General features: G+C 43.8%; 2 protein-coding genes across 2 annotated transcripts; both read left to right on the top strand.

Annotated features, from left to right (window-relative positions):
* The first annotated feature begins 202 nt into the window (after positions 1–202).
* Positions 203–3,060, top strand: LOC120948512 (G-protein coupled receptor Mth2-like). Its single transcript, XM_040364917.2, has 6 exons — positions 203–1,070; positions 1,149–1,284; positions 1,619–2,050; positions 2,110–2,284; positions 2,345–2,530; positions 2,605–3,060. The coding sequence occupies exons 1-6, from the start codon at positions 588–590 to the stop codon at positions 2,726–2,728; spliced, it is 1,536 nt and encodes a 511-aa protein (XP_040220851.2). The 5' UTR covers positions 203–587; the 3' UTR covers positions 2,729–3,060.
* A 4,059-nt stretch (positions 3,061–7,119) lies between these two features.
* On the top strand, positions 7,120–8,414 carry LOC120950292 (histidine-rich glycoprotein-like). Its single transcript, XM_040368205.2, has one exon. It carries the CDS (start codon positions 7,398–7,400, stop codon positions 8,334–8,336), a length of 939 nt encoding a protein of 312 aa, XP_040224139.2. The 5' UTR covers positions 7,120–7,397; the 3' UTR covers positions 8,337–8,414.
* Positions 8,415–12,933: the final 4,519 nt, after the last annotated feature.

Genomic DNA, 12,933 nt, shown 5'->3' with positions numbered 1-12,933 from the left:
GCAGAGGTTTGGGGAAAGTGATTAGCCAGTGTGTGGAGTTTTTTTTTAAGTTGTTGCTCGTTTTCTTCTACCTCGCTTTCTTCACAAATGGACATTCGATAACTCTCGGTACACAATCGTAAGTATGTTTATCGCCCCTACGGATTTTTGGGATGTGGATGGGGGCGAGAGCAAGGCGATGTACTCAAAATAGAACTACCTACCAGCCGGGCTAAAGAGAGCGAGAGTAGTATCACTGTTTTGCTCCAAATCTGTTCGGCTGCTAAGGTGTTAAGTAATTTCTCCAGGGGTGGTGGTGGTGGTGTCTGTCTGGAATAGGACCTTTTCGGATTTGTGTATAAACAAAGATTCGTCGATGCTTCTTTCTGTGTGCTCTTGGTGCCGAAATCCGTTCTCAGTGCTCCCACACGCGGTGGCGATTGTTAGCCGCAAGATTCCCTCCCAAGAGGATGTTGGAGATGTAGTGAAGCGATTGGTCACGATCTCCGGTTGGTTTTACAGGTGGCAGATACAACCATTGCAGTGCTAATCGGAACGTGGTCCACTCAAGTCGATGCTGAAGAAGTGTGGTGTAAAAAGTGTATGCGATGCAGCTCTACAGTCGGTTCTATGCTGAAGTGATCTTGATCATTTACTGTGCAATCATTCAAATTAAAGTTCTCTACGGTGATCAGATGGATCCCTTCGATTGTCCCGCTGCAGAACGGATCGATCTAACGGAGGGTGTCCCAGATCTCCAAGGTTCTATTCGATTCGCCGGGAATGTTTATCCGTCCGAGAACTACACCCAACGCTCGGACCACAACCATCGCTACAGCTGTGTGTGTGCCGTGCGCAAGTGTGTGTACGTGTGTTGCTATCACATTAATCGAACGGAATGTGAACAATCGGCCCTGCCCTTAAATCGAACCAGCCTAAACCGAGCGAGCTGGAGCGACGTGGACTTGCTGGAGGAGGTTGATCTACGGGAGAGTAGCGAGTACTGGCTGATCTATGCGACGCCACCGGCCTGGAGCAGTATGCCCGGCTACTCGCTACAGATCGCGGGCCATGAAGGTGAACTAATTAATGTATGGGTACCGAAAGCGTGGCGGAGGAGGAAGCGATAGTGCGGTAATGTGTTATGTGATGTTTATGATGCTTTGCAGGATGGAAGCTTTGCGTATGGGGCGAAAGTGTACGCGAGCAGAACGTACTGCATAAATCCCGCTGAAGATTCGACGCCCCACGTGTGGATAATGGAAACGGACGAGCATCTGGAGGTGCACCGGTGGCATTCGCTGGGTGAGTTGGGGATGCTGGGGTTGTAGTTTATGAGATCTTCGGTTTGTTGTGTGTGAAGTTGGCGTGCGTCCTTGTTGGTGTTGTTCAACTTGTTTGAGGCATAATGTAAAGTTCTAAAGTAAAGGCGATCTTCAATTCCATGATATCTTCCGATATTCAGAATTGTCCATTAGAACGACCACAACCCGTATTCCACAAAATCTCAAAATAGAACATGATCTTATGTACGCTGGAAAACGAAGCTGATGCATGATATGAAATATTCAGCATTGTATTGCTAGTAGACAACTATTTCCCGTTAAGCTATACAATGAATTATCCCTCTGTGTTCTAGGTATGATCATCTCCATACCGTTTCTCGTAGCAACGTTGATCGTGTACGCTCTTATACCGGACCTGCGTAACATCCCTGGAAAGTCGCTGATGTGCTATGTCTTAATGCTGATGGTTAGCTATCTGGCACTGATACTGATCAAGCGCAGCGTGTTTGATGGTTCACCCGATTGGTGTACGGGCATCGGGTACGCGTACTACTTTTCGGTAATGTCAAGCTTCTTCTGGCTTAATTTGATGGCGTTCGACATCTTCTGGACGTTCGGTGGCAGGCGACGACGGACGACTGATCAGGGGAAATTTCTACTGTACTGCTGCTACGGGTTTGGCAGTCCGTTGATCTTCCTGGCGATCGCACTGTTGGCGGATCATACCGAACTGATGTATACGAGCCTGCGGCCAGGGTTCGGCGATGGGCAGTGTCTTTTTAAGGGTATGGAAGGGTTTTAATGTTGAATTACATATGAGAATCAGTGTTGTTTATAATTTTAGGAGAGCAATTTGTATCATTTTTGTATCTGTACCTTCCGTTGGTGCTGCTGGTGAGTGCAAATCTGTTCTTCTTCATCAGCACTGCTGCAAAGATCAACAGCATAGAGCGCACCACAGCGGCAGCTCTTCAAGGAGAGTCGGGACGACACAGCAAGTATACGAACGAACGAAGTAGGTGAGTGAGCTACATGAAGTAAACCATATTAGAGACCCTCATTGAGCTCGTCCTTCGCAGATATGGCCTGTACGTCCGGCTGTTCGTAGTGATGGGTGTAACGTGGACGTTTGAGTTCATTACCTGGTTCGCTGACGCGCAGAACTGGCTAGTGTATGCGACGGACGTCTGTAACTGCATCAGCGGTGTGTTTATCTTCTTCCTGTTTGTGTGGAAGCGCAAAGTGTGGAAGCTGCTGCAACAGAGGTTAAGTAGCGCGAGGAGCACTGGAAGACGAGCGGGCGTAAGCTTACCGAGCGTGGTTCTCTTTCTCATTGCAGGCTTAGCGGTAAGGAAGTGCAAAAACGCAACCAGGCACTGTTTTCGGTGAGCGGTACGAGAACCACTAGCTTGGCACCGGGCCGCAAACTGTCCACTTTAAAGATGGATACTTCCAGTTTCTAGTGGTGTTTAGCAGTGAATTTTTTAGATACCGATTTCATGCCAAGTGCCACGAAAGTGAAGGTAAATAGAGTAGATCCGTTGTACGCTTTGTTTTATTTTATGAGCTAATACCTGCACCATGGTATTCGACTTATTGAAAAACAGTTAATCGTCAAGATGTCAACAGTACCTCCGTTTTGAAGGCATATAAAATGATCGAATGTTTTAGGTACATTTACAGATAATAATTTACCGCAGCCTTAATTTTTTTTAAATTAAATGATTCATTATCAAACAATTCGAAACAACATTAAGCATTCAAGCTAAAATTTGAAATAAATTTAAATGTTTATGAACTGACGGTAATTGTTTATGTGTTTGTTGCCATTGATTTGAAACCAGGTGTGAACGGCAGATTTATTCAATATACAAATTAAATCCTAAAGAGCAAGATTTACTCGTACGCAATGTTCGTTTAACTATGATTGCACAATTGCTTACGAAGTTTTAAATTTGAATGGAATTGCATGGCCAACGATCGCCAATAATCGACTATAGTGCACTGTCTGATGTTTGAGCTATTCTCCACTAGGTGACGCCACCGTAGGACATGCATCTGGGACTTGAACAGTTCAATTCACAGTATTTGAAGCAAAATTTCTTTGTTAACGGGTACAGAAACATGAAGTACATACTTACAACTTGCTTTTAATTTATTATCACCGTGATGAGGTATAAATGTCAGCTTTAAACCTCATGCCTATTGACTGCTTAATTTTCTGGCGAACACAACAGCAGTAGTTTAGTATTTAAAAGTAAATTTCTAGCCCGTTCGGTTATGTTTCGCAAAACAAAAACCTTTAAAACTATGATACTCTATGAATCCTCCCGAAACAATTAGCTTTCATTTGCAAAATAAATAAATAAAAATTGTCTCAAGACAAAAAAAGGGCATTGTTCAACCGCCACATCCTTCAGACAACGTTTCGCCAGCACCGTTCCATAAATCATCGTCGCTAGGCGATGTAATTCTTCTTGTGTCACACAAATTACCAGAAATTACGGCTCACCGAATGTCCACCCGAACGCCCGAAGGGATTCGCAGCGCATAAAACCGGTGTGCCAACAACGTGCCAGAATAAATGAATGATTCCTTCGAAACAAACAGTTCCACCGCACTGGCTTCTCCCTTCTTGTCTACTGCTCCCTTTTCCGAGCTCATAAATGTTGTGTGAAAATGCAGCATAAATCATGCAGCAGAATAATAGGTTTTCACAGCGCCGGAGAAACCAGCTTTCGCTGTCCCAATAATCTCCGAGTGGTTCCACCATTTCCAACCCATTAGCACAAAAATGCACGTGACACGCTCCGTTTGACGAAGATGTATTCCGGTTGATTAGATTATGAGGAGGAGTATCGCTATGGCATCGCTCTGTGCGGGCGTGTGTGTGTGTTTTTGCCTTCGCTTTTCCTTTGACCATTGTTGTGATCGGTAAGCGATATAACAGGGAGCTTCATCCACGGAGACGGCATCCATATTCATCAGCACACGGGGTAGAGACTGGGTTCCGAAACACACTACCGAAACTATTCGTTTGAATTAGACTGATTAAGATTTCGGTCCTGCCACAACGAGGGACTGGAAAAACGTGTGAAAGAGTGATCGAGTGGAGAACAATATCAACCATGCTGCGGGCACGCTCGTGTGTGTGTGTGTGTGTATGTGCTTTATTTTCCAGTTTCTCTTCTAGTTCTCTCCACCCGGACTATTGTCCTGGCAGAAGAGTTTTCTTGCATGTCACGACGAGCGAGGAACGTCGTGTTGTTTGTGGCCGCCCGTCGCCCGTTATTGTGGCATCGCTCGAAGGTAAAAGTCACCCATGTGGCTAATTAAATTCTATTACGAAGCGAAACCGCGGAACAGCACACCGTCTGGGATTGGTATGCATTTCCTATTACGTTTGTTTTTCTTTTCCGTTCTTCAATGTCCTTATTGTCGCTCTGAGTGTGTGTGTGTGTGCGAGTTGGGTTGTTTATGCAGTAGAGCATTCAACTGCTTTAAAGCTTCGTTGTACAGCCGTTGTCTGGTGGTGAGCGGCACACGGGCGTACCTCTGTGGGCAAGAGAAAGGCACACGAATGGTCTGTGGCAATGTCCTGAACCACACATTACTACACCCATACTACCGATACCGCACTGCTGCTTCCTTGCAAACTGTCGACACATTCTGGTGTGGAGCATTTCTTGCGCCGAGAAGCGGGACAAGAGAGCTTTTGCCTTTGAGCAAGCGACAAAAACCACTTACATACCAGATTTTATGTTGCAAGTACATGTATAAAAACCCCCCCACACACACATGTACAGTGTGTTGCTGCATTTGCTTGCTTCCCACCACCGCGGGGGCACACCCGAAGGGCGTCAAATCTGGCCACTGCCGAAAAAATAGAACGCTACAGTGCTTAATTTGTCGCGTACTGCATTAAGCCAACGCTAAAGGTTGACTTCAAACGGGGAAACGGTGGAAAGTGTTGTGTTGAGCCCGAGGGTTTGTTGAGGTGAGGTGAGAAAATGTATTTGTTGTTGTTAATCCTGGCTACATGTGGGATGGGGAGTGTGTGTGTGTGCAGTGGGGTAAAGAATGGTCGGGTCGGGTACGTGTTTCGTGGTATTATCGCTAATGATGGGGGTTGGGTGTATTTTTGCTCACGGGGAAATAGGGAGGTGGTATGCAACAAATTACGATTATTTGCTGAGTCAAGTGTTGTGTGAATTTAATGTTTTAATACGAGTGCTGCAGACACCCATTGGATGCAGGAGTGTGTGTGTTTTTTTGTGAAGGTTACAAAGTACAAGAGACTAGCCGTGGTGTAATCTTTTGCTTGTGGAAGTTGATGCTAGGGAAAATGTATGAAAGTTGGCCAAGTAAGTGTTTTGTTGTCCGAAGAATAAGTTTCTCTTCAACTGTTTGTGCCCAGGATTGCTAACAAACATGCCAAATAAATAATAAATACTGACTAATACTGCATTTAAATTTTGATATTTCTCTACAGTTTGAGTATCTTAAAAGTATCTCTATACTTCTTTCATCGATAGTTTTCAACAATTATTTTAAAAAATCAATAACCGTTTATGCTAAGACATTATTTTAAAGGTATAAAAGACATTATTTTAAAGACATTCTCTAAACTCCCCAGAAATTAACAATAAAAGAGATAATCGAACCAGAATTTGAAGGGTCATCAAAACAGCGATTGGAATTGGACCTAAAAACTCAAGAAGGTAGGATCTTTTGAACCAATACTGATTGGGTCAGCGCGAACAATATATTCAGCAATCATAGCCATGGTTATTGGGGCGGTCCCGTAGTACAGTCGTCATCTCTTACAGTTTAATAATATGCCCGTCATGGGTTCAAGACTCAGGCCTTAAGCATGAGTCCCCCCATAGCAAGGACCGATTAGACAATACGGGTACGGTGAATGCGTGGTACTGAATTAGAGTCAAAACCCTGTCTAGGCCGACGGCATGTCCACGTAGTACGTTACTCCATACAGAAGAAGAAGAAGCTATGGTATATATTTGATTCAGGATTAGTTAAGATATAAGTAAAGCTTCAGAAATAGAACCTAAAGTGTACCTAAAAAGATGAACTGAACCAACGACTGAGACAATGGCAGAAGCAACTGCTGAGACTGTTGGGCTATTTATTAGAATCATGTTCATGTCCATATCGATGTAACAAACCTATTCCTATTGCTTATTATTTTTGTTTATTTGATACTTAAATAATACCGTTTAGATTGCCTTTTCTACTACAAAACCAATTTCATTGTTATTTTCTTCTTTCAACTTAATTTTAAGTGCTCTTGGGACAATGTCGACATGTTAACTCTTTATGCCTTTGAAGGGCATTTAAACGTCATTTCTTATAATTCGTTGCGATTTCATCAAACATTTGCAGGAAATAAACCAATATCATGTATATCATTGATTACCTGTTGTCGTCATTAATAGCTTCCTTCCTCTATGAAAATGAAGCGTTTGAGGAAGCGCCATGCATGGAAAACTCATCAATCGATGTGAGTGGAGTGATCTTCACATGCAAATTGGTTTCCGATCTCCACATACAGAAAAAAAAAACCAAAAAATACTCAACCTTCAATATCAAAGTCTCTGAATGAAACTAAGCCCCCCCCCTGTCTAGTTTCCCAAGTGCCATTGATAATGATTTTCCACACCGACACTTCTACCAAGAAAGCACACCACCAAAGGGCCTTGAGTAAACAGTAGGGCCTTTTGTACACCGGTATACCCCATGGCTGATTAAACTATTGTCAACTAAAGTTAATGTGCGAAACAACCAAAAACCTGCCGAAAAAATCCGTCATCCTTCATCGATTTGATTTGATGGAGATGGAGCCAGCTCGGGGTAACAGCGACAACAAGCGTTGAGGCGTGAAGACGAAGTCAAAAGCCCGCACGATTAACCGCCGGCGTAAGCTTTTCGTCGCCTTCGATTAGGCTCGCAAAAAGGGGGCTTATGGGGTGGAAGTTTTCAACGAGGGTATAAGAAATAGGTGCACCGATCGATTGTGTCGTAGTCGGTTCTGAACAGTCGCATAGAGAAGTGATTGTGTGATTTGTGAGCTGTGATCTGTTGTGATCTGTTGTGTTACTTGTGCCTAGCAAGATGCAAATCCAAAGTGTTGCTTTCGTTTGTGCGTGTTTAGTGCTTGCCTCAGTGAGTGCTGCCCCACGTGTACAACGTTCGGCAAATGAAGCAGCATCGAGCTATTTCTACTTCAGCCGTTCACCAGGACATTCGCTTGAGCTTGGCACACCGTTTGATGGGTTGTCGGTGATTCCAACACTACCGGAACTGAAATCTTTCCCCTCAGTGCACATCCATCACGACGAAGGGGATGATCATCATGGGAAAGCTTTGCTAGAGAGCAGTGATGAGGATGGAGATGAGGATGATCATGCAGCGTACCGAGTGGTGGAGCACGGCCACGAAGAGGAAGGTGGCTCAGCGTACGATGAGAATCATCACGCAAAGAAGGGTGACAAGTCGGAGAAAGGATACGACAAGAAGCACGCGCTAGAACACGGCAGCAAGGGATCGTATGGAAAGGAGGATCACAAGCAACACTACGCGCACGGTGGGGATCGCAAGCATGCGCATCACGATGAAGCCTCCCACTACAACGATCATCACGCGGAGGCAAAGCGTACCAAGGGTGGCAAGCATCACGAGAAAAAGCACCACAACAAGGGTTCGAAAACGACGGGCTATCACAACGTGTATCACAAGGATGAGTACAAGAAGGAGCACATCTTCTACGATACGAGCGATCACAGCGGGCAGTTTAAGAAGTACGGTTCGTCGCACGAGCAACACTCCAACGAGGCCGGACAGCACGCGAAGGGTGGCCACGAGGATCACGCTCACCGGGAAAGTGCACACAAGAAGGCGGGTAGCAAGGAGCACGGTTCGTACGATAAGCATCATGGGGAGTTCGCGAACGGGCAGGGACAAGAGGAGCATCATCATGACGTTTCCAGCTACGACCGCAAGCACGGCCACAGCGGGCTGGGCGAGCGGGGCTACAAGATTATTCACCCTTAGCGCCATTACGCGATGCGATGAAAAAAACGGGCCCAAAATTGCATTTGCGTTAAGCAAAACGGTAAGCACGGGGTGAGGTGGGTGTTGTTTGTGCATTTTGCGTAATAAATTATTTGTCCCCCAACCTGCCCACCTACTGTCTTGGTGTTTTTGGTTTGCAAAGACCTTCGCTAAGGTGTGTAAAGGGAAAAGCGTCGGTAGAAAATTAAACTTTTGTGTACGTTTGGTACCTTATTCGCTTCGTCGTTGGTAGTGATTGTGCGTACTTTGAAGGGTGCTGTTGTTGTTGCTGCTGCTGCTGCAGGTGGCACGCGCACGGTTTGCTGGAATTTGTTGAGTGCGGACGGGTAATAAACAAATTCAATATTTCATTGGCCGGCCGGAGGAGAAATATTTCCTAATCATAATAATTTATGATTTATTGATGGCTGGCCTGGTACGTACGGCTGGCATACGGTTTTCAGCGTGGGGCGGATCTTTGGTAGGTTTTGGATTTGCCGAATGGAACCCCCGCCCCGGTGTTTCCCGTGTAGATGTATAAGTATATATTTTCATTAGGAGGGGAGAAGCAGTTTATTTTCGGGGGCATTCTGGTACAGGCGGTGCTGGCCGGATAATCTTGAGCCCATTGAGGGAGGCTAATGGTTTTCCGGCAGTGCGAGAAGCATAATTGAAAGTGTTGCAGTACTTTGAGCTTTGAAGGAGGGAGGAATGCATCGATATGTGTTAAAAGGTTGAGATATAATGTTAGGTAGAGGGATGATTTGGTTTTTTGGAAATGTGTTATGATCATTGCACCCTATTTCTTAAACTCTTATCGTAGATAGACTTAAAAGACTATTGGTTGGATTTTTGGACACGTTTTTTATCATTTCCATCACATGACCAGTCAAACGTGTAATGAACGGCTACCGAAACTTCCGATATCGATTATGAGTGAATCATTTGGTGGTTGGTAGTGATCGATTTTTGATCTTTATACTGAATACTAATCATTTCTTGAATTTTTTAATTTCGATTTTCGATTAAGTTCAAAACAATCGTCGCATAGAGCTATTGCAAACATTTTGTCACTGAAATAAATGTAATTGAATTTACTTGATCGCGAGCGCAATTAAATGAGCACTAAGCACTCTGTTATACTGTTATACTGCGCAGATCGCAATATTGTGTTTAGAACAATCATTTATTCGTAGTGGATTTTCAGAGATATTAGTCGTTTTTAGACTATCTACTGGAATAAAAGAACGGTTTCAAAATAATTTAAATTTACCCACAACAGATTGATTGAACGGAATCATCAAATATATCACATTTCCTCAGCAACTAATCCACAACCAACACCAAATAAATCATCGCACCTTGGCGCAAAGCATCACTGGCATCATCAAATATGACAGACTTAATTAGCATAAGATATTACACGCCCAACTTTCCACTGATTGACGTTATGCATGCATTAAAACTCGCGCTTCCAGAAACAAGCCTTAAGCTGCACCAGGTCCAGGTGTATCCAGGCTGCAACATGCTATACCACGCCACTTGATGAGAGACATTCGCTATCCTGCTGGCACACTTTGATCCATACTGATCTAATCGTGAGCTGGTCAACACGAATAACAACAACAACCATCTCCCTTCCAAATGGTGCACTTTCATAATTAATCGCTCGATTTACGGGTACGGTCAATTGGCAAAATTATTAAAAGCAGGCCAGCCTGGTCACTTCCTGGTTCATAGGGCCTTATCTTTGTGTGTGTATGAGTGTGTTTTCCCTAAAGGGGCAGAAGGAGTTTAAATTAAAATTAAACATTTATCATACCAGGAATATCCATTCGCTGGCAACAGGACGGATACTGCTTTCGGGAAGCGGACAGACGTGTCATCCCGGTTTGGGATGGAATTTTGGGAATATAGCTGTCGCGCGGTTCAGCCCAGGGGGAAGAGAACTTTCACCACAGACACTGCAACGGTCCTGGTCACTGGTCCAGCAGTGTGGTGTTTTGAGGGTGGTGGTGATTGCTCCGGAACGGGTTTTCCGTTCCTTTCCAAACCACAGTTCCAAAGTCAACTTGTCCAGCTCTGGTAAGAATCTGACCTTTAGCGCACCGGGATTTCGGTTTATCTCGTGTTGGTAGTGTGTAGTGGGGGATTTTTTTTACGGTCGTGAAGCCAGTAGTTCCATGGGGAAGTTTTTGCTGAGAGGAAGCGCACAGGAAAGGCAATGCTTCCGTGTATTTGGCGCGAGTAAAGTTGAGGGAAATGTGATTATAAATTCAGTACTGCTGCAATCTGGCTTAGGGCTTCACTTGGGTACTCTACAGGGATTCACCTTCAAGGGAAGGGGTGGCGTCCCATCTGGTAGTTGGCAGGTGTGAATGTGAGAAGCGGCTTAACAAAGGCTTACATTCAATATTAGAACCATGAACCATCTTCTATCAGAAAAAAGGGAAAATAACCATGAACATGATTCAGCGTAGCAGAAGATATAAAAGCTTAGGACATGTTGGGCAATTGCAGGTATTTTCGTTTTAAAAAGTTCACCAAAACGGACACTAAACTCCGAACACGATTAAGCACACGTTTTTTGCATTGTCCTCATGCTATTCGGTGTGTTCCAAAAACATTAAATGATCTGTCAATTAAGGATCGGCAACATTTCATACTTCGAATGTCCATCCGCAGTGTCTCCGGCTCTCGGTTTCTCAAGCACTTTGTGGGCACAAATTGAATTTGTGTTTAATTTGGACAAAAATGAAGCCACTTCCCCGGGCTTGACAAATTGAAACCAGCGCATTCCGATCCTACGTGGCAGTGGCTCGACACAGGACGCAGCAACTGTGCAGAGACATTAGAAAATTAGCACAAAACGTCATCCGTTGCAGCCGGAAAGAGAGTCGCCGTCCTTACCGGTCTAAGTGGTGTGTGGGTTTTCAGAAAACCGCACTCTTTTCAATTATCACAATTATGCTTATGTGCTTCCCCGCGGGCTACGTAAGTGTACGTGTCCGTGAGACTGCTGGGAAAAGGGCTTGGGAAAGTTGGCGCAGTTTTTATTTTCATACCCGTGCTGTGTAGTGTCCGGTTTCTTAATTACATTACAGTCGTGTGTCGGGAAAGTGGCCGGTGCTTGTTTGTTTTTTGGGTTAAGAGGACAGACTCTGTGTCCCGTTGTGCTGGACGATAAAAGCGTTATCATTATGGTGGGAGCATTTAATATGTGCTGTTTGCGCAGTTGGGATAGGTTATGGGCTAGCATGTGTGTGTGTTATTGTGTGTGTGCGGTTGGTTCATACAAAGAGGCCAGCACTTCATATGCCAGCAATCTCCAGGCGACTTCTAAAACATCCGCTGGCAAAGCTCCATTTCCATGCGATGTATAATCGTATTAAGATGTGTTTCAATCTCGATTCCACCGTTGGTAGATATCATTTGGGGCAAGTGTCTATTTCTATCATAACTCAGACGCGAATGGATTGGGCAGCTACAATTGTGTTATCAATTTGTGTTTCGATTTATATCGCTCTGGCACATCTGGCTCTAAAAATAAAATCCATTTGTAGCACTAGAAAGAAAACGGGATGTATTATTTGTGTTAACGTAATTCAACGAAAAGCACAGGATGAAAATGAAGGCTTGACTAGGGCTGGAATTGGAATAACAGGGAAAAAAGAGACTAATGATGGAAACGAGATTTGCTGAACAGCAACGTGTATTAACGTGTGATACACATTCTGTAACATATTCTGAGAAAACTAGACATGAACCGTGAGAGCGTCCGCGATTAGGATACATATGAATTCTAGATAGAAATTGGTGACTACGGGCAAGGCTAAAAGAAAAAAGAAAGTAGTCAGTTCTCTAAAACTGGACGTTGGTATTAGTACTTGCTTCCTCAAAAGAGATCCTAGGTGCAGGATGTGTACCTAGCTAATGTTCTCTAATGGATGTTGGATCTATCAATTCTAGAAATTCAGTCCAGTAACGCAGTTTGCGATAGAAGATTAGATATAGATTTATTTGTAGGCTGTTTTCTGCCGAATTGTAGGCCGTTTTTATAATTAAACATTGACCTCATGGTTGCATTAGACCCAAGAATATGCAAAAAAACGATAAAGTTTTGCAATTAGGAGCCATACCGAAGCCTGGCACTATTCACGATGCAAGAATCGTGTCTAACAATTTACATCATTCCAACAAGTGATTATTGTGTTCTATTTGATGATCCAATTGTTAAACCAGTTCCAAAGTGTATACGTAGGCGTAATGATTATGTCTTTCTAGTCGTTCTATACTTCTTGATTAATTCTAGATTAAAATTTAGATTTAAATACAAGCTGGAGCAGTTTTCATCCATCGCCCAATGACGTGATGTCTTCGTCATATCATGAAATTTTTAAACACATTTCAAGACATACATACGTTTTAACCACTTGTTGTTTTTTGTTCCAAGTTCTTACAGATAAAGCCATATTCCACACTCGTTCGAACTTCCTTGGTGACACATTAGACAAAGTAAACCATACTTGTATTTACTCAAAACTCGAATTAGTGCTTGACTCATTTGCTTACTCACGGCCAAAATGGGACACAAGGT

The sequence above is a fragment of the Anopheles coluzzii genome, chromosome 2, assembly GCF_943734685.1.
Source record: "Anopheles coluzzii chromosome 2, AcolN3, whole genome shotgun sequence".
NCBI lineage: Eukaryota > Metazoa > Arthropoda > Insecta > Diptera > Culicidae > Anopheles > Anopheles coluzzii.
Note: the sequence above shows the minus strand (reverse complement) of the source record. Positions and strands in the feature narration are given on the sequence as shown.

What these genes read in the sequence shown, in the direction of transcription:
- LOC120948512 (XM_040364917.2), top strand. Translation starts at nt 588, where the DNA reads ATGCAGCTCTACAGTCGGTTCTATGCTGAAGTGATCTTGATCATTTAC. An exon ending in GCACCGGTGGCATTCGCTGG is followed by an intron (nt 1,285 to 1,618) that starts GTGAGTTGGGGA and finishes TCTGTGTTCTAG; the next exon opens with GTATGATCATCTCCATACCG. An exon ending in TGGGCAGTGTCTTTTTAAGG is followed by an intron (nt 2,051 to 2,109) that starts GTATGGAAGGGT and finishes TTATAATTTTAG; the next exon opens with GAGAGCAATTTGTATCATTT.
- LOC120950292 (XM_040368205.2), top strand. Translation starts at nt 7,398, where the DNA reads ATGCAAATCCAAAGTGTTGCTTTCGTTTGTGCGTGTTTAGTGCTTGCC.